Source organism: Eupeodes corollae, chromosome 3 (assembly GCF_945859685.1).
Source record: "Eupeodes corollae chromosome 3, idEupCoro1.1, whole genome shotgun sequence".
Taxonomy (NCBI): Eukaryota; Metazoa; Arthropoda; class Insecta; order Diptera; family Syrphidae; genus Eupeodes; species Eupeodes corollae.
In genome coordinates, this window is record NC_079149.1 from 29,432,501 (window position 1) to 29,454,797 (window position 22,297).

The window sequence follows — 22,297 nt, forward strand, 5'->3', positions numbered from 1 at the left end:
ATCAAAAAATGAAGACAATACCACCATTGAAATTTTGCAACATATCACATCAGGTGGAATCGAGCTTGGCATACCGTCGTCTTTTCTAATGAAAAACAAATAATTTGGAACGAGCTTTTCCGCAGTTTTCTGAATTATTTCAAGATAAGCACCAATAAATACCGCACGGACATCAAAGTCCATTATGGCTCCCATGTTCTTTTGACCTAAACATCATGGAAAACGTGTGGGGATTGCTTCCAAGAAAAGTCTTAAAAATAGTACGGCAATACCAAAAAAACGAAAAGAATATTGAAGCCATAAAACAGCCTTTGGCCAAAATTACGCTCAATTATCTGACAGAACTCTATGAATCCATACAGCACAGGTTACTTGAAGTAATTTAGAAATCAGGATTCAGCACGAACTACTAAAAATGATTTGAATCCATAAAAAAAAAAAAACAGAATTTGCCTAAACCATAAGATTTTTTGTTATTTTCTTTACTTTGAAGAGTCTTAAAGGTATTCATGTGATACAAAAAAACAGGTACCTTCTTCGTAAAAATCGTCATAAAACTAGTATTTATTAATTTAATCTAAAAAATTCTGAAAAATGTTGAGAAAAATCGAATTGACAGTTTTTTACATAAATTAAAAACATACATTTTCGACTCAAATATCTTTTCGAAACTTTGAGATATTTTCTTTTAACTAATTTTATCTTTTAAAAACTATTGTTGTCAACAAAAAACCCTTAGGTTTTAAGAAAAAGTTGAAATAAAAGATTTTTAGAAAGATGTCTGTGCGAGCGTGTGTACATACGTTTGCGACGTTTTTTTCATCGTTCATAGCTCAAGAACCAGTAAAGATATCGACACATCCAATTCCACAAAACTAGATTTTCAAACTTAACTATTTCTTTATACGAGTATGAAAAGTATTGTTGGTTATTTTAAATTTTTTAAGAATAATTCAACTCACAACTTTTTTTACAAAACACGAAAACCTAAAAAATTTTAAGAAAGACAAATCGACACACGGCATGGGAAGTTATCAGTGTGGGTCACATTCCAGTCTCTTTTTTGTTATAGATTTATTTGGATAAAACTGTACATCATCCTCTCTAGCCAACCATAAAGTTGAGTGCTCTTTTTTAAAATAAGGGTCTGGTTTTGAGGAATTTTTAAGAACTTATGTAGGTTTTTACTAAAATTCAGGTTGTAGACTCTTTTTTTTTTAAGTTTATCTAACTTGATGAAGAAGATAAACTTCTAAAATGAAGCTCAACCTCTCGATATTCTTAATTTTTCGAATGTAAACTGGTTCTTCAAGTCATTATCATCAACATTTAGTTTCATGAAAAGTTTTGTTGTTAAAAAAAAAAACAAAAAACTTGTTTTATCTTTTTTTTTCATCTTGACCCCGCATATTTTATCAGCCTCAATTTGGAAAAATAAAAATCCTTAACACCATTAAAAACACCATAAAATCAGTTTATTCTCTTAATACTTAAGCCCAGTCCCCTTTTAATGAAAAATTGTCACTCATCAGCTCCGTCTACATACTTATAACACTTTTCCACAGATATACGCTGCTACCGCGCCGCACCACGTCGCGTATCTGCACCTATTTTCGTATTCTTTATTTTTTACAAAGTTTATTTAATTAGGAAAAAAGCATTTGCTAATTCAGTCTCTTTTCTATGCAAATCCTTTGAAATCCCTCTGAATGTTTAATTAACATTTTATTCTTTCAGTTCTTTTTTATTATTTTTTTAAAATTCCTCTTTGTCAAATAACCGTTTGGTCTACTAACCTAATTTTAAAATGAATGAAAGAAAAAAAGCACACTTTAAGTGAGTTTTATATCGGCGCATCGCATACCAACTATTTTTCTTGCTTTTTGTTTAAGGATTTCAAAATCATCCTTTTTTCCAACCTACTCCAAGTCGTGTCGTCGCGGCGTTTGTCGTCATCAAATACAAATATAAACATCTAATCCTCTAGTAGATGGGTACCGTACCTTATACAGAGCTCTAGAGAAAGTTCATCCACAAATAATCCTATTAACCTTCCACATGAGTACCTTACCTACCTCTACCGCTTATACCTCACTAATCTACAAATGGATGTGGTTTCCTCTAATACACCTCTTTCAACTGTAAGCTAAGCTATGCTGAGCAGCGACTGATGCAAGTCCTAGTCCCCTGAAGATACAAACACTTCATTGCATAGAGAACTGTGGTATAGGTACAAAGAATGCGGCGACAAGGACGATGTTGGAAACGAATGAGAACTTAACAAAAGCAATTCCCTTCCACGACCACAAGGACGACTACGACGATGATGATGATGATGATGATGATGACGATGCGATGCTATCATAAACGTTCTTCCTGTTTAACTAAATACAAAAAGAATCTAATACCTCAACTTTTTTAGTTAGGTATGTACCTATGTTGTAGGTACATGACATAGCCCCATATTTTCATTACGGTTACTAGGCAACTCTTAGTTGATTCGAAATGGAACTGACAGATTGCGTTAAAGCATATATGTCAACCGCATGCAGGTCAAGAGTGACATCTTTAATGGGAACGTCACGGATGATTGAATAACAAACATCAAAAGCAAATGTGATCTGCAGCTTCAGCTTCCATCAGGACTATGTGGACTGAGGACTCAGAACTCAGGACATAGGAATTACAGAAAGCACTTAAGGATTTATGACGTTTGTCGCATATCCATCGTCTCATCGTGTCGTTTGTAGGTTTCTAGAGACACGACAGCGACGACGCGGTCACCGAAAGAAGCTCAAAAGTCATATACACAATCGCACAGTGTTACAATGGATATAGAATGTGCCTCCCTCTGGTGGCGATGGCGGTGCTGGTGATGATGATGACGATGGTGGATGTTGGTTACAGAAACAAAACAACAACAACAAAAAAAAGAATAAATAAATAAACGACCGCAAATTAAAGCTTAAAAGGACTGTCGTAGTCGGTCACAGATGAAGATGATGATGATGGTTGTATGTTTGTTGTTGATTTCATTTAAATGACCCATCTCTATCATATGGAATGGACCAAAAGATTCTGGGAATAGGAGGGCTGTGTTGAAGGTTGTGTGAGTATACAACACGACTCTAATGACTTTCGTCTATAAAATAGGACAGCGACATGAGAAACAAACACGACAGGACCAAGAAGTCGTAATTGAAAATGAAATTACTTTTTTTCCTTTAATCGATTTGGGAATGAGGGAGTTTACATAAAAAGAGTCCCTTTTTTCTCCATCTCCACTTCAGCATCAGGTCAGGACAAATCAAGGATAACTTCTTTTTTTTCTTGCCACATAAGTCAGTCAGAGTTGTTTTTCTTTAGCCACCGCGGCCGCCCGCTAACCTCAACTCGTCGAGAGAACGAAGCCTCATTATGGTCTTGGTCCGGCATATCGTGCGAAGCGAGGTGCGATTGTGATGGGTGATGGCAATGGCAACGGCAACTTATGGAATGAGGCTACACGATTTTATCTTCCTTTGCCAGTCCGGCCTTCCATGCTACACCACGCACCGCCACGCCTCCCCTCTTTACCATCCACAATCATCATCATCAGATAAGCATATTCAAATTGCAATTAAATTTCGATTCCAAACAAAGAGCAAGACCAAGAGCTATCAAGGACTGGGCTGGGCATGGACATGGACAACCTCGTCGTTGCCGCTGCCACTGCCGCCGCTGGCAGATATAACATCAGGACGAGAGATAAACTGATACAGAGCCATCAGACCATCAGAGAGACAGAAATGGTGGGTAAGGGTATATCTAATGAGCTCACGTGCTTTGAGATTTCATTTTTTTTTGGATTTCGTTGCGCGTTGGCTTCAGTTATAAGGTACCTCGATATCTATAGTACATACAAGTATATATGGAATAAACGTAAGTATGTCCTTGGGGAATGTAATGATTTTGTAATGGAGATGAAATGGAGATGCGTTTAAGTTTGTTAGAACTGACTTGGAATTTTTTGTTGGTCTTACGGTTCGTAAAAGCAGGTTGATGGATTCGCAATTTAGAGCATGCCATACGATTAATGGGGATGGCACGTTTCGGTTAAGGTGGAGTTGAGTAAGAGACAACAAAAAATATCAACTTTTTTACTTTAAATTACTCTCGCTTGGAGTGGAAGGACTTTTGTATGACCTGATTTCCCAGGTGGGTATAGACAAACAGAAAATAAAGAAAAAAAAACGTCTCTGAGCGCAGCCAAGGATTAAGCGTTTTTTTCTGATGCATCTAAGTATATGGATGACAATAGATATATTTAAGTAAGTACTATAAAGTGTTAGACGGCGAAAGCTTCTTCAGACATGAAAAATGAACGGTTTCATCAGAATCATTTTCGCATTGTTCTTTTTTGTATATAAATTTGATTCTTGAAAAAAAGAGGAGCAGAGTGCAAGAAAACTTAGATTTCTAAACCAATGAAAGAAAGACTCGATTTTCTTAATGTACTTTAAGAAACTCAAAACTGAATTCAAAAATAAGTTGTGGGTTTTCATACAGATTGATTTCACTAATAAATGGTGATTTTTAGCTATTATCCTTTTTGGCAACACTAGTTTAGACAGCTGACGCACGTTTCGTGTTTTGTTGCACTGTCAAACATTTTCAGTTTGGTCTATAATTTAACCATGAACCGTCTTACAAACGAACAACGCTTGCAAATTATTGAATTTTATTATCAAAATGCGTTCTATGTTAAGAAAGTTCATCGCGCTCTTCTTCCATTATATGGTCAGTTTAATTTAAGATCATTTTTGGCTCAATGGGACGTAAATAAGCAGAATTGTCGATTTTGGAGTAAATATCAGATAGAAGCATTGCAAGATCTACACCAATGCATCCAGAAAAAGTCACAGTTTGGTGTGGTTTATGGGCTGGTGGCATTGTTGGACCGTACTTCTTCAAAGATGATGCGAATCGTAACGTAACTTTGAATGGTGAGCGCTACCGTAAGTTGATATCCAACTTTTGCCCAAAATGTTAGAGCCTCAATTGCATGACATGTGGTTTCAAAAAGACGGTGCCACATGTTACACAGCATTCGCAACAATGGACTTATTGAGAGGCGAGTTCGGTGAACATTTTATTCCACGTTCGGAAACGGTTAATTGGCCACCTAGATCGTGCGATTTATCGCCTTTAGGCTATTTTTATGAGGCTATGTTAAAGTTCATGTCTATACAGACAAGCCCGCTTCAGTTGGCGCATTTTAAGACAACATTGAAGCATTTATTAATAAGATACCGGCCGACAAGGTCAACATTTGCATGAAATAATCTTCAAACATTAAACTATATGCAATGTACTATAGATTCAAATAAAGACTTCATAAATTTTTGTAATTGTATGGCTTTTTTTTGAAAAATTTTCATACAGCTTTTAAAAAATCACCCTTTATAATCAAAATCTTTCAATTGTTAAAAATTTTAAATTTAGTTTTAATTTTTTTTTTATTTTTGCGTAACTGAGATAACTGAACACGAACAAAAAGATTCACCCAAATTGATAAAGACGGTCTTGAGAACAAAATCCGCACAAGTTTTATTTTTATTGAAATATTCTTTACTTTATATTTACTTTGTTTGCCCGATCCTGAAAAAAGGAGACCCTCTAAACTGCACACCACCTATAGAGCAATAAGTCTACTTAACATCGCCTATAAAATCTTCTCTGCCGTAATATGTGAACGTCTAAAGCCCATCGTCAACAACCTGATAGGTCCATATCAGTGTGGTTTTAGACTAGGAAAGTCCACAGTTGATCAAATGTTTACATTACGGGAGATTCTGGAAAAAACTCAAGAACACCAAATCGACACCCACCATCTTTTCATCGATTTCAAGGCCGCATATGACAGCATCTACAGGGACGAGCTGTATAGAGCCATGTCTAGTTTTGGCATCCCTGCCAAACTCGTCCGTTTGTGCAGGATGACCATGGAAAATTGACGCTGCTCCATTAAGGTTGGAAACAACTTAGCAGAACCTTTTGATGTCAAAAAAGGTTTTAGACAAGGTGATGCGGTGTCATGCGATTTTTTTAACATCGTTCTTGAAAGAATAGTGCAGAGCTCACACGTCAACACTTGAGGCACTATCTTTCAAAAGTCTGTCCAATTACTAGCATATGCTGCTGACATTGACATCATCGGAAGAACTCAGCGTGATGTCAATGGGGCTTTTGTGAGTATTGAGGCAGAGGCGGCAAAAATGGGTTTAACGGGTAATGAGGGCAAAACAAAGTACATGCTGTCGTCTAGAAAGGACAGACAACACCGACGTTTTGGTCAAAACGTCACCATAGACAGACGTAACTTTGAGGTAGTCAAGGACTTCGTCTACCTAGGCTCCGCTGTAAACGCAGAAAACAACATCAGCGCTGAGATCAAACGCAGACTAACTGTTGCTAACCGCTGTTTCTTTGGACTAAGAAAGCAATTGAGTGGTAAAGTCCTCTCTCGAAGGACCAAAGTGTTGCTATATAAGACCCTTATCATCCCCGTCCTGATATACGGTGCAGAAGCATGGACCATGACAAAAGCGGATGAAAGCACCTCGGGTCGCTTCAAGAGAAAAGTTCTTCGTGTGATCTACGGTCCCGTATGCATCGGAGGGAAGTGGAGGAGAAGATGGAACGACGAACTGTACGGGCTGCTCCGGCCAGGAAAGTCTTCCAATCCGCACCCACAGGACAGCGCAGTAGAGGAAGACCTCGGATCAGGTGGCATAACTGGAGACATCTAGCTAGGGACCGAGCTAGATGGAGAAGTTTGTTGGGTGAGGCCCTAGTTCACACAGGACTGTAGTAAGTAAGTAAGTAAGTAAGTAAGTAAAGGGTGATTTTTTTGAGGTTAGGATTTTCATGCATTAGTATTTGACAGATCACGTGGGATTTCAGACATGGTGTCAAAGAGAAAGATGCTCAGTATGCTTTGACATTTCATCATGAATAGACTTACTAACGAGCAACGCTTGTAAATCATTGAATTTTATTACCAAAATCAGTGTTCGGTTCGAAATGTGTTTCGCGCTTTACGTCCGATTTATGGTCTACATAATCGACCAAGTGAGCAAACAATTAATGCGATTGTGACCAAGTTTCTAACTCAGTTTACTTTATTGGACCAACCACACGAATGCGTACAGTGCGTACAGAAGAGAATATTGCGTCTGTTTCTGAGAGTGTTGCTGAAGACCGTGAAATGTCGATTCGTCGCCGTTCGCAGCAATTGGGTTTGTGTTATTCGGCCACATTGAAGATTTTACGCAAAGATCTTGGTGTAAAACCGTATAAAATACAGCTCGTGCAAGAACTGAAGCCGAATGATCTGCCACAACGTCGAATTTTCAATGAATGGGCCCTAGAAAAGTTGGCAGAAAATCCGCTTTTTTATCGACAAATTTTGTTCAGCGATGAGACTCATTTCTGGTTGAATGGCTACGTAAATAAGCAAAATTGCCGCATTTGGAGTGAAGAGCAACCAGAAGCCGTTCAAGAACGGCCCATGCATCCCGAAAAATGCACTGTTTGGTGTGGTTTGTACGCTGGTGGAATCATTGGACCGTATTTTTTCAAAGATGCTGTTGGACGCAAAGTTACGGTGAATGACGATCGCTATCGTTCAATGCTAACAAACTTTTTGTTGCCAAAAATGGAAGAACTGAACTTGGTTGACATGTGGTTTTAACAAGATGGCGCTACATGTCACACAGCTCGCGATTCTTTGGCCATTTTGAGGGAAAACTTCGGAGAACAATTCATCTCAAGGAATGGACCGGTAAGTTGGCCACCAAGATCATGCGATTTGACGCCTTTAGACTATTTTTTGTGGGGCTACGTCAAGTCTTAAGTCTACACAAATAAGCCAGCAACTATTCCAGCTTTGGAAGACAACATTTCCGAAGAAATTCGGGATATTCCGGCCGAAATGCTCGAAAAAGTTACCCAAAATTGGACTTTCCGAATGGACCACCTAAGACGCAGCCGCGGTCAACATTTAAATGAAATTATCTTCAAAAAGTAAATGTCATGGACCAATCTAACGTTTCAAATAAAGAATCGATGAGATTTTGCAAATTTTATGCATTTTTTTTTAAAAAAAAGTTCTCAAGCTCTTAAAAAATCACCGTTTATTTACTTTTAGAAACATTCGATTAACTTTACGAAATCTTCAATTTTAATAAATTATTCCCTTTGTTGATGATATGCATCAAACGATAAAAATTGTTACAAAAAGTAAAATTTCTTGTATATCCACTTAAAAGTTGCCATGATGAAATTTTCAAGTAATTCTAATATTACATCTTAATGAAAAAGCCAAATTGATGTGCTAATAAATATATATATATTTCGAAAATTATGAAATTATTTGACCACAATATGAAACAAAAAATAGGCAGATTGACAAAATGTTCGTAAACATCCGGTAGCTGTATTCATTTTCCCATATTAGTTTTAAAATTACTCTGCTTTGACTATTACTTGTAACTACTATACCTTATACAAGACTACTTTTTGTTGACTGCCAAAAACCACCTAAGCCGTTTCCAGTTGAGGATAGAGCCCAAAAAAACACATAAAAAAGTTAACAGTTTAGAATTAGTTAAGATATCGGAGGCCTACCGAAATCAAATTACTCAAGAGTCTCATAAATAGTATTTTCCAATACTTTTAAAAAGTAAACAAATTTGGACATCATCATTACCCCTATAATTTTTTTAAACTACAGTTCATCCCCTTTCTACGTAAACGTAAACATTTTCAAAGTCCAAATTTTGATGTGTATTTTTTAGTCGAATGCAAAATTTAAAATTTTTAATTACCAATATTTTGTGTCATGTGTTTCAGTTAATAAGAGCAAAAACTGTTTGAAAAATGTGATTTCTAATAAATCATAAGTTTTGTGGAAGTACCTACTCAAAATATACATATTTCTTGTACTTAGAGATTTGAAAATGTACCTGTTAAAACATTTTGTTTTCAAACATTTAAATACAATTTGATTTCTCAAAAAAAACCTTAATTTACAAAAATCTTGTTTGCACTTTTTTCATTAATTTTTTGTATATAAAATTGTTAAGTTTTAGTTTAAGAATATAAAAAAACTCAAGGTAGTACTTTTGTCGACCGATGGTTTTTGCAATTAAAGAAATAACTAGACAGTTGGTTTCTTAGAAGGTAAATATGTAAATGTCGGATCGTAAGATCGATGACGTGCGACTAATTTTTTGTCGATTTCTTTAATATTTTACATAAACGAGTATGCATGAGTACAGACCTAGGTGATGATTGATGGGAGTACATTTTGAATGAATGATGATACCAAGAGCTTATTAATATAAGTTTTATATTTCAATTTCCTACAAAAATGATAACCCATTTTCAAATATCGAAGTTCAAAAAAATGTTTGATAGTTTTTTTAAAATCAAAACTAAAAACAATGATATTTTTCATCATAAAGTATTATTGAGACTATAAAAGAGCTTGTGCGGAAAAAGTTTTTAATTAATAGTTGAGAAAACTGAAAAACAAAATAATGGTTCTATGGGGGGTGTCCTTCTGGAGCAATACAAACATTTTGTTTTATATGGTTTTATATGATAGAAGCCAAATTAAGAAAAATAATTTTTAGCAAAATATAAAAAAATCAATCGTTTTTTTGTTTTTTTTTTTCAAAATATAAATTTTCCACTTTTTACCAAAAATTTCTGTTATTTTTAGTCTTAAAAAAATTAAAAAAAAAATCTCTAACGCGAATCGCCTCAAAACCATTATTTCCAAATTTGAAGTCAATCAACCAAATACTTTGAACTGTACAGGCCCGCACAGACAGACAGCCAAACGGACGGAATTGAGGGACCCATACTTGTCATATAGTTCCCATATGTCACAAGTACAAAGTTGAAAGTTGGTGTATAGGTGGTTAAAACCGAAAGATACTAAATTTTGAAATAGCAGCAAAAATCACCAATAAGAAATGTATTTATCTTTAAATTAATTTTGAAAATGGGTTAAAAGCATCATAAAAATAAAATTAAAAACTGTAGGACTTTGAAATACCAATGAAAGTCTTTTAACCCATATTTTGAAGGAAAAGTTATAACTTAAGAATTATAGAACCCCACTTACAATAATTTTGAAAATATTTTCTGCTTAGATCATTTTATTGCATGGAATTGAATTTAAAATAAAAATACCCGTGTTTTGATGGAAAAGCTGTCCACAGTATAGTAGGATTTTACACGATTAACAAACAATATCCATAGTATGAATAACATCGATTAAACTTAGAGTAGAATCCTACTATGCATGACATTTATACGAGTCTCGAATAGATCTTATGTGATTTCGTTTTCAAATGTTGGTACGATTGATATTACATTTGTATCTCGATGGCTATGTTCGTGGAGTAGTTGTGCATTTAGAATATTGTGTATGTGTTTTCCATTGGGGAAAAAATCAATCTATTACTGTTGACATTATTTAGATTTGTTAATGAAAATGGACTAACTGATGATTATACAATACAAATGTGTTTCGACGTTTTCGATGTTATATGAGCCTTAATGTGCACCCAGAAGTTTATTTTTTAATAGTTTTCGAGTTATTTCCATAAAAAAACTACACTTTTCTAGCTAACGTACATAATGTTTTGCCTCACTTCAAACTATGAGACATTTTTTGGAGTGCTTATGACGTGTCGTCGTTCAAAATCGGTTTTTAAAATTTGAAATGTAGTATTTTTCTGTCATTTTGAGGAGTAAAACAAAAAAAAACAACACATGTTTGGCCCATAAACAAAATTAAAAACTGAAAATAATAATGTCCAAATTTCGAGTAATTGACTTACAAAAGGCAAATAGAATGATCTAATGTCATGCCAATTTTCGCTTTCACTGCTAAAAGAAAAGGCCAACATTTAAAAATAATACAGTTAAAATAAATACAATTTTTTTTTAATTCTTCACTTTTTGTTTATTAAATAAGAAATGGGCAATTAAAATAATATTTAAGATAACCATACAAAAAATTAATTTCATCATTTTAATTTTTAGGTTTTTGTTTAAATATTCATAAATAAATGAAATACATAAAAAAAACTCATCAATACCAAATGACAAATATTGAGTGAGCAAAAGAACAAAAATAAAGCCTTATACTACGTTTCCACCGGGAACTAAACTGAGATTTAGCTAGATTTGTCACAAATCTCGAGATTTATAATACAAATTTTAATCTCCTCAAATTAATATTTCAAATAAAACTCATTGAAATATACTTGGAAACATTAGTTTGCTAAACCAATCACTCAAAGAATATTAATTGAGAAAAAAAAGTTCAGCTGCACATTTATTTTTTGCTAAAAATGCATTTTTCTATTTTCCGGACGCAAATTCATTTTCCTGAACAGCTGATATTTTTGTGTTCAAAACTGAAACGAATCATTCCACTTGTCTGTGTTTACCAATTTTACACAGTTCCAATGACAGATTTCTGTCAGTAAAAATTTGTCGGTGGTTTTCAATCAGGAACTTTTTTTTTAACAACAGACATTTTTAAGGAAAGTTTTAAACGACCTGTCAAAAAAATTCCAATGTTTGTTTTCAATGATGAAAACCAATAATAGCTATAACTAAAGCCTCATACAATTTTTAGAAATTCTCGATTATATGAGCAAAAACGACAGCAGTGTTCTTAGAACTGGATTTCTAATCTTTCAGGTTAAGAGAAAAAGGACAAATCTCAAAAAATATCACTAAAACAGAGAAATGTCAAGGTAGCCTAACAAAAATTCACTTCAAATTGAAATATAGAAACTTTAAAAATGTATTAAAAGTTTAAGTGAATGAATGACTCGTCCTTAAATTGCAATAAACATTATTAAAATATTTATGTTTATCTACACAATGTGTAGTAATATAATCTTAAAAATATCCTTAAGAAAGGTCATATTGCGATACACTTGCACAGTGTTATTTATGTATAAGCATTCGCTAAACAAATGCATTATGTACACTCCTTATAACGTTGCATTATTTAGGATTTATGAAACATGTTCCTATAAATTATACCTAATTACTCATTTTGTATGTCAAAAAGGAGCAAAATGGAAAAATCGGTTTCATGCAACTGTCATTATCAAATCAGATTTTTGACTTATGTCACAAACAGTCCATTCAGTGAATAAAGCTATCTTTTCGCAAATCTACATATATATATTTTCAAATGTTTCATATTCTTTATTTTTGGACTTAAAAACAACTCAATTCATATTATTAACATACTCTTTTAATTTAAATTATGGACAAAAATCAGAATAACACATTATCACAATAATGTATTCTTTATTTAACCTCTTAACGATTAAAGCTTATTATGTTTCTATTCAAAGTTGCATACATTTTATTAATGATATTTTTGAGTATAAGACATTTATGTAGGCTTTGTATTGCGTTTTTAAATTATGCAAATATTTTCTGAAAAATGTACATATAAATTCATCAAAATATCATACTAAATAATTTCTTGCATAACCCACTGTAAGTATTCATATTAATTTCTTACGATCCACTAGAAACGTCATGAATTTGTTTATTTATTATTTCTTCATATTGTTCGCAACTAGAACCACATGCACCTACACAGCGCCAGTTTCATTAATTTTGCCGGTTTATTTTCAATTCCTTATTGATTTTTCTAAAGTACAGAGCTTTTAGAAAGTGCAAAAGTGTTTTTGAGTTTCTTTATATTGAATTCAAATAATTATTTAAGATTTAATTGTGAATGAAGTTTGTCTTCGATTTGTTTAGCTTTTTTTCCATTAAACATTTGACAGAAAACAGCTGAGTGGTTGTGGATTGGAAATGAGTTCCATAGACTTGGTATGTAAACCCTACCTTATCGACAGTGGATGTAAAACTATAATATGACAATTCTCATAGATCAGAGCTTTTCAAACTATGGGATGTGATGATGATATGAAATGTGCTATTGCAAGTATGGTTTATTTGGACTTAAAAGATGGTGAGCACTTTTAAGTAAACTCACCAGAACAGTAAATGACAGCGTTAATTTTACAGATAGTAAAATAATAAAATTAGAACAACATTATGACAATGATTTGGATCTAATTTATTTCCACTGTCAGAGGGAAAGTTGTGAGTCCAATAATTTTATTGTACCCTTTTCAAGTAGCGAGAAGATGGATATGAACAGATTAGAAGACATCCAACGGAAACTCAACTCGAAAACCAATAAGTATGTGAAAAATTACATAATATTTGTTTGTTTATTTCCAATGTGTGTTTTGATTCTTTTTTAAAGTATCACAATAGCAATTTGCGACCCCAGCTCAACAATTCTATATTACAGTTCGACGAATGATTTTGTAGAAAAATAAGGCTTACAGTTTGATATTCTCTGGAGCTTCTAAATTTCATAAGGATTACAACAGTAGCATCGACGAGAAAAACTCCCACAAGACTTTGTAAAACTTAAATCGATAAGAAGAAATAAAAGAAATGTGTTTTTAAATTTTTTATCTCGTTAACTTTATTTAATATTTTCTTAAAATTTGATTACATAATTAAGTTTTATTAATTTTATTTTTTTTGTTCAAAAAATACAAACCTCTTTCTATTCTTGAGTGGATACTATGTTTTGTTATCAAATATACGTACATTATGCACCTACGATTTATTTAAGGTCAATCTTATTTGTTTTCTTTTTTTTTAAATACCTATTGTCCAAAAATATTATGGATTTTTCTCAACATTTTCTGCTGTTTTTTAATCTGTTTATTTGTTTGTTTTATTTTCAGGCACATTCTGTTTATTTTTTGTATTTTTAAATTTTAGAAATGTTATTTCAAAATATTTTTGTGTTTGTAGACTTTTTTTTTAAATAGATATTATTTTTGATAAAATAGTCAAGTTTATTTAAATATTTCTATATAGAGATTTGAGAAAGTTAGGTATTTTATAGAAAGTCTTCCAATATTATTTAAAATATTTAAATCCTACTAAAAACTTAGTTTATTAAAATATTTTTAGCAAGCGAGTAAGGTATTTATGAAAAATATAAAAAAGAGAGAAGGTAAATATTATTTAAAAATTTAATTTAAATTGAATTCCACTTACCTGATCTATTTAAAGGCGGGTTACGAGAATTTATTATCAAAAACAAATTTTCTCGAAAAAGAAACTTACAAGAAATCCATCATATGAGAGAAACGAAAATTCTGAGAGTTTTTTGACCTTGTTAAAAGCTATGATACGTTATCTTGGTTTTTTTACTACAATCTTAAATTATTTTGATATTTAAAACCTTGACATCAATAAACAAGAAAACTCTGAGTAACGACTAATAAATGTTTCGATATTTACTTCATTGAAATGAGGAATTTCAGCCATTGACAAAAGGGAAACAATATCAGTCAGGTACTCGGGCTTCCCGGTAAACCAAAAGTGCTTTAGTTTCGCGAACTGTAAATGCAAACCTTTAACCAATCTTTTAGGGAATTATAAAAAATTTTCAGAAATCTCCGTATTTTCAGAAATATAAACAAGAAATTGGTTCACACAAAATTCCTGCCAGAAATATGTGAACAGAATTTGTATGATTCCATTTCTTAGGAAATTTCTTTTGCACAATTCCGTCGATCTGATTGAGAAAATTATCAGAAATCTTAGATATACAAACAAGCCAAATACGTTACGTCTTCAAGGCTTATGCGTCAGTACTGGTAAATGAAGTTTAGTTTTGAAGTTTTTATTTCCTCAAATGAAAATTACAAGAACGAGGAACTTTAATATTATTTGGTATTCTCTTTCTGAAAAAGTTGAAATGCTATTTTTATGCTCCCAAAACATTCTAAATAGGTTTCTTAATTTGGAGTTATGATAAGTACTTTAGAAGGGTGAGGAGGTGTGTTTTTTTCTATTTCTTCAATACACTTTCTTTAATAACTCACGACACGAGAGGTTTGTAGACAGTACAAAATCAGCGTTTCAACAATGCATGCAAGTCAATCCGTTTCTAAGAAAAGTGTATCAAAGTTAATTTTCGACTTGGTCTGTTTAAGTGGTATACAATAAATTTTGTGTTTGATTATGATTATCTTTTAGTACTATTGCTCTTAGGAACCTTTAATTTGAGCTTCAATGTATTATTAACATGGAAGTTTTACAAAAAATACACACTTCAATATTTTAAAACTAAACTTTTTAATTCTAAAAAAAACAGTTAAGGGTTTGTTTTAAGACGTTTGCTTTTACAAGAAGAAATATAACGCAATTAATTTAATGTTTGCCTTTATTTTAAAGATAAGGGTTTGCTGTTATATTTTCAAAATGATTTCGGGCTAGTGCCCGCTCGAATAAATTCCAGCTAAGAAGCCTAAATAGCCACCACTTTTTGCAGCAATAACGCGCCAAATATTCTCTTCCAAGACGTCAATCGTTGTTTCGTATCCATAGACAATTAAATTTGCAGAACCCCACGCAAAGTGGCCACTCAACAGACCCTAGACGCGAGATAACGGGTTGACCAAAAGTTTCTTTCAATCGCCCCTATCACAGAATCCCTCGTAGCGAGTCCCCTAAATTTTTGTTGCGCTACGAATACGAATACATTTACATCATAAGCCCCGAACGAAATCAAAAAAGCATTGCCACACAGAAATACTAATTTCGGAGTGTCAAAATCAGCTGATTTGCGTCAAAATAAGAAAAAATAATTAAAAGCTCGTTTTTCATCTTTCGGTTTAGTTCTATTTGTTTTTGTTTTTAAAAATGGATAATATTGCCGTTGCAGTCAATGCTGAGGATATGAGAGGACCACTTCTGCAGACTGTAGAACGGCGGCGACGAACTGAATTCCGCTGTCAGGCAGGATGATCCATTCAACATAGACGACGAAAGCCAACAATCCCGTCCTCGTGACGAAGTAAAGATTGTCATATTAAGCCGCTGGAGCGGATGGCTTGAATGGCGAGCTCTTTAAAGCAGCTGGAGATAAGTTGGTTAGGAGTATGCACCAACTTATCTGTAAGATATGGTCGGAAGAAAGCATGCCCGATGGAGGGAACCTCAGTATTGTTTGACCGATCCTGAAAAAAGGAGACCCTCTAAACTGAACCAACTATAGAGGAATTAGTCTACTTAACAGCGCCTATAAAATCTTCTCTGCCGTAATGTGTGAACGTCTAAAGTCCATCGTCAACAACCTGATAGGTCCTTATCAGTGTGGTTTTAGACCATCAGGAAAGTCCACAGTTGATCAAATATTCACATTAAGGCAGATCCTGAAAAAAACCGAAGAACACCAAATCGACACCCACCATCTTTTCATCGATTTCAAGGCCCCATATGACAGCATCTACAGGGACGTGCTGTAATAGAGCCATATCAAGTTTTGGCATCCCTGCCAAACTCTGCCGTTTGTGCAGGATGACCATGGAGAATTCACGCTGCTCCATAAAGGTTGGACACAACTTAACAGAACCTTTCGATGTCAAAAAAGGTTTTAGACAAGGTGATGCGCTGTCATATGATTTTTTAACTTGAAAGAATAGTAGAGAGCTCACACGTCAACACTAGAGGCACTATCTTTCAAAAGTCTGTCCAATTACTAGCATATGCTGATGACATTGACATAATCGGAAGAACTCAGCGTGATGTCAATGGGGCTTTTGTGAGTGTTGAGGCAGAGGCGGCCAAAATGGGTTTAACGGTTAATGAGGGCAAAACAAAGTACATGCTGTCGTCAAGAAAGGACATACAACACCGACGACTTCTTGGTCAAAACGTCACCATCGACAGACGTAACTTTGAAGTAGTCAAGGACTTCCTACACCTAGGCCCCGCTGTAAACTCAGAAAACAACACCAGCGCTCAGAACAAACGCAGAATAAATCTCACTAATCGCCTTTTCTTTGGACTAAGAAAGCAATTAAGAGGTAAAGTCCTCTCTCGAGGGACCGAAGTGTTGCTATATAAGACCATTATCATCCCCGTCCTGCTCTACGGTGCAGAAGCATGGACTATGACAAAAGCGGATGAAAGCACCTTGGGTCGCTCCGAGAGAAAAGTTCTTCGTGTGATCTTTGGTCCCGTATGCATCGAAGGAGAGTGGAGGAGAAGATTGAACGACGAGCTGCACGGGCTGTACAGTGACGTAGATTTAGCCAGAAGCATAAAAGTCCAACGACTAAGATGGCTGGGTAAGTCTTTGAATCCACACCCACAGGACAGTACAGTAGAGAAAGACAGCGGATCAGATGGCGCGCAAAAGTGGAAGGTGACCTCACCCAACTTGGAGCGCGAAACTGGAGACATCTAGCTAGGGACCGAGCTTGATAGAGAAGTTTGTTGGGTGAGGCCCTAGTTCACACAGGAGTGTAGCGCCACCTTTAGTTAGTAAGTAAGTAATATTGCCGTTGCAAATACACGAAAACGACGAACACTAAAAATAGAGCGCAAAATTTTAAGGGATGATTTTAACCCCTTGGATCTTGATGACAAAGTGTTGGACTAATCTATTCAAATTATTTTTCTCCAGCTAGATGTGTCCTTAAAAGGTGAGCCTAGGCCATTTAATTCTGTTTTTACTGCTTCCCAAACTGAATTCATTTCCTTTTTAGGGATTTTCGAAAATCCTTGGGCAATTTCAGGTTTTTCTTGAAGCATTTCAGAAAACCTTTGGAACTGAATTTTATTTGTGATAACTTTCTGTTTCTAGGTAAACACATTCATATATTTTATTTTTTTGTATGTAATTTTTTTTCGTTTTCAATTGAACTCCGATCAATATAACTGTTTTCAGAAAAAACTGCCAAACTTCTTCTTCATTCGGAGCTAGTGATACCACTTTTCACGAACTCCGAATTTCGTAGCAAATTTTTTTAGTACGACGGGAGCAATGATACTTTTCTTCGGGGGTTCGTACTGCGAATCTATTACGAACGGGCCTGTGATAAGACTGAATATCAATTCATACATCATCGCTCGAGCTGAACCATTTTTTTTGAAAATAAATTTTCACAATTTTAAGTCTCCTAATTATAAAACGGTAAACCAAACTGAGCATAAATCAAGTGACAGCTGTCAAAAATCAGCTGTTATATTGTAAAGCACAATTCTAAAAAAACCGTAACAAAAATCAATAATTAAAAATTGGGATCATAACCTTAGGATTTAAAACACCTTTTTTTAAAAGGGCCTCAAATAAAGAGTTTCGGAAGAAATTCGGTCAAATCATTCACAATTTTAAGTCTCCTAATTATAAAACGGTAAACCAAACTGAGCATAAATCAAGTGACAGCTGTCAAAAATCAGCTGTTATATTGTAAAGCACAATTCTAAAAAAACCGTAACAAAAATCAATAATTAAAAATTGGGATCATAACCTTAGGATTTAAAACACCTTTTTTTAAAAGGGCCTCAAATAAAGAGTTTCGGAAGAAATTCGGTCAAATCATTCCCCTGCTGCTGATATCAATATACAGATTTCCACAGGAATGTTTCGCAGAATACAGCCAATTAAGATTAATTTTCTAAGAAAAAAAGACGTTTAACTATTCTCTTCTCCAAGGTCAAATCATCTGGAACGCGGTTTCAATAATTTTCAACAAGCATGATGCTACAGATTAGAGTTTCATTCGGCTAAGCTATGCTTTTTAGATCTCAGTGATTTTTGTGTTCTCAGAAAAAAAACCTAAATTCTCGCTCATAAAAGTATCTGAGTGTTGATATCAAAACTCTGAGAATAATGTTATTGAATTTCAATTTTGTTGTTCAGTTGAAAAAAAATCTCAGAAATATAAACTAGCTTCTTACCTCATCATATACCTACAGTACTGTGCAAAATATTTGCAACTAGAGCCTCCGACATTTTTCATTAAATTTTAGAAAATCATACAGCAAAACTATCTCTTTAGTTTTCCAAACTTTTTGATGTTAGGTACGTTATAATTGATTTGAACACTCTTGACTTAAACAAAAAATAAACAACTTAATACTTTAATAGGTGGTAAAATTGATATGCCAAACATTTGCAACTTAGAACTCACAACTAAATTTCAAACTATTTTCTTACTTCAAGGAAAGGAAATGTTAATATTTAATTGCGTACCCTTTATTTTTTTATAACGTCTGTTTCTTCTTCTGGGCATTGAAGGTATAAGGTAGTTATTAACCGTTTTTAGAATGTCATTCAACTACCTCTGAATTACAGCGAATAGGCCACTTTTTTGCTTGTTCCCAATTCTTCTCTTCAATTGGAAAATTTAATTGGAATTGGGCTGGGCGGTTGTGGTAAAACCCCAATTTGTTATTCTGTAGTAAACTTTATGACCAACTTCAACTTATGTTTGGGATCATTGACGTGTTGGAACGTCCATTTTACAATGGGCATAGTATCTTTAGTGTATTTTCGATTAAGCCTCTCATCTCTTGGTCTTCTGACATGTTGTTTTCTACCCAATCCGTGCATATTGAACTTTGATTCATCAGAAAACAAGACCCTTTCCCATTTTTGGGGACTCCAATTGAGACGAGTTTTTGCAAAAGCATATTTTTTTTTAAATGGTCTTTTGCTATCCGAAAACCACGCAATCCAGCCTGCAGTGCGGGCGTCTGATAGTTGATGGGTCAATGGGTAACCTAAGTTCAATTTTTGCTTACCCGGATGATGCCGTGGGCTTTCTTCGGAAGAAATTTCTTATTTTTCAATCATATTTTGCTGAGGAGGCCTTCCTTCTACGATAGCACAACACCTTTCCACTTTAGATGATTCTACAAATAGCTAGTTGATTTGTAAATGGAACATTTTTTTTTGTGATGCTCCTTTTTTAAACCACTCAAAATTCTGGATTTTACACTGCCAATCACTAGGATGAGGCCTCATATTTTCAACCGATTTTCGGTCCGATACCTGTTGGAATTTGTTTACTACATGAGAGTAGGTACATATTTTCTTAAAACAAAGTGATACAATTATAGGGTTAATTAGAAAAGACCGTTGGAATTTTCCTACATTAATGAATGAGCTACCTCAAAAGGATATAAAAAAGTGAGTCACTAGGATGAGGCCATTGCGAATATTTCAAAATTTGGGTTACAATATTTAAGAACGTTTTACAAATAACTATTTTTATTAAATTTCAACTATAAATGGGTTCCGGAAAGATGTTGACAGTAGCAGAAAGAGGACAAATCGATGCTTTCAAGGAAATGGGACTCTCAAGCCGAGAAATAGCAAGGAAGCTGAACAGAAGTAAGACAGTTGTAAACAACTATCTTGCTGATCCTCAAAACTATGAAAAAAAAGGACGCACAGCCCAAGCAACAACATCCCGAGAAAAGTGGTTAATTTTACGTATTGCTTCAAATTCTACTCAATCAGCTACTAAAATAAGGTCCAAAAGCGGAGTATCAGCTTGTATTTCGACACTCCGAAGGATAATAAGAAAAGATGGTACTATCCAGAGAAGAAAACTCAAAAAGAAACCTGTTCTAAAGCAAGTACACAAGGAGCTGCGAATGAACTTTGCAACAGAACATGTCTCTTGGAGCAGTCAATGGGAACGCGTCGTCTTTTCGGATGAAAAAAAGTTTAGCCTTGACGGCCCCGATGGTTACAACTTTTATTTCCATGATTTAAGAAAAGAGGAACTAATTTTGGGAAGACATCACAGCCGTATATCAGGTGTTATGGTGTGGGGAGCTATCACCTACTATGGCAAAATCGAATTGGAGTTTCTATCTCTAACAATGAACGGAAACAGCTACAAATATTTGTTGGAACGCTCATTTCCGAAGATGAAAAATATTTTTGGATTTTCCAACAAGACAATGCCCCCATCCACACTTTCAGGGTTGTCCAAAGCTGGCTTTTATCAGAAAACGTAGAGCTTCTGCCATGGCCACCCTATTCACCGGACTTGAACATAATCGAAAACGTATGGGCATGGCTATCTCGAAAAGTTTATGAAGGCGGTAGACAATTTGAAGACAAGAACTCCTTAAATGAAGCTATCCGTGATGCCTGGGATAAGATTTCACTTGACTATTTAAAAAAACTTTATGATTCCATTCCAAACCGTCTAATAGAGGTCATATCGAAAAATTGGGGGCATACTCATTATTAATTGAGAAAAACTTAATAAATAAATGTTTGAAAACCAAAAACTGTAAACATTTCTTTCATTTTGTTGATATTTTATAAGATTTTTCATGTGGCCTCATCCAAGTGACGCACTTTTTTATACTTTTTTTAAGTAGCTCTTTAATTAATGTAGGGAAATTCCAACTGTTTTTTCTATTTAACCCCTTAATTTTATTACTTTTTTTTAAATAAAATATCTACCTACTCAAATGTAGCAAATTTTTATTGGTACGAAATTTCCAGCAGGTATATAAGGAACGAAAATCGGTTGAAAAATATGTGGCCTCATCCTGGTGATTGGCAGTGTATATAAGATAAATATTTTTTTTTCGATTTAAAAAGAATTTATCTTAGAAAACCGTTCTATCGATCTAAGTCCCGGCTAAAACTAACTAAACAAATCAAGCTACACGTATAAACTTACCAAACTCAAAATAAATCAGTTTAACCGTTATAAAAATGAAACGAAAAGAGAAATGGCCACTAGTTGCAAATTTTTTGCAACTCGTATAAATATACTTTTTAAATGTAATAAATTAATTAAGCATATAATGAAATTATCATGCAATCAAATGCTAACTTAAAATTTAATCAAAACACATAAAATCAATAAAATTAATTTATTATTATTATTTATTTATTTATTATTATTTTTTTTAATAACATTATAATTAATTTTATAAAGTTTAAATTTCTAAAAAGTGAAACTATTTATATAATTTTTATTTAAACAAACAAAAATATGTTCATAATAATGATATAATAATAATAATAAAATTAATAAAGAGCAAAATATATAAATTGATAATAATTTTTATTTTATTAAATTAATTATTATAATAACTCATGCAATTTTGAATAATAAATTTTGTTTTTATCTTTCTTCTGTTTTTTTTTTCATTTCCAATAACAATAATTCTTTTTTCTTTAAACATTAATAATTTCATTCAAAAAGAAAAAAAAATACTATATAATTTTGTATAGATACACACTTACTTAAAGAAAAATAAAACAATACACAAATACATAATGTAATTAATAATATGATCAAAAAATAATAAAGGAGATATTATAGAGATAAAG

General features: G+C 33.6%; 1 protein-coding gene across 1 annotated transcript; it reads left to right on the forward strand.

Moving 5' to 3' along the window:
• Positions 1–12,671: 12,671 nt before the first annotated feature.
• LOC129951454 (uncharacterized) lies at positions 12,672–13,582 on the forward strand. The gene is made up of 4 exons (XM_056063598.1): positions 12,672–12,930; positions 12,991–13,072; positions 13,129–13,306; positions 13,373–13,582. Exons 1-4 carry the CDS (start codon positions 12,913–12,915, stop codon positions 13,446–13,448), a joined length of 354 nt encoding a protein of 117 aa, XP_055919573.1. The 5' UTR covers positions 12,672–12,912; the 3' UTR covers positions 13,449–13,582.
• Positions 13,583–22,297: the final 8,715 nt, after the last annotated feature.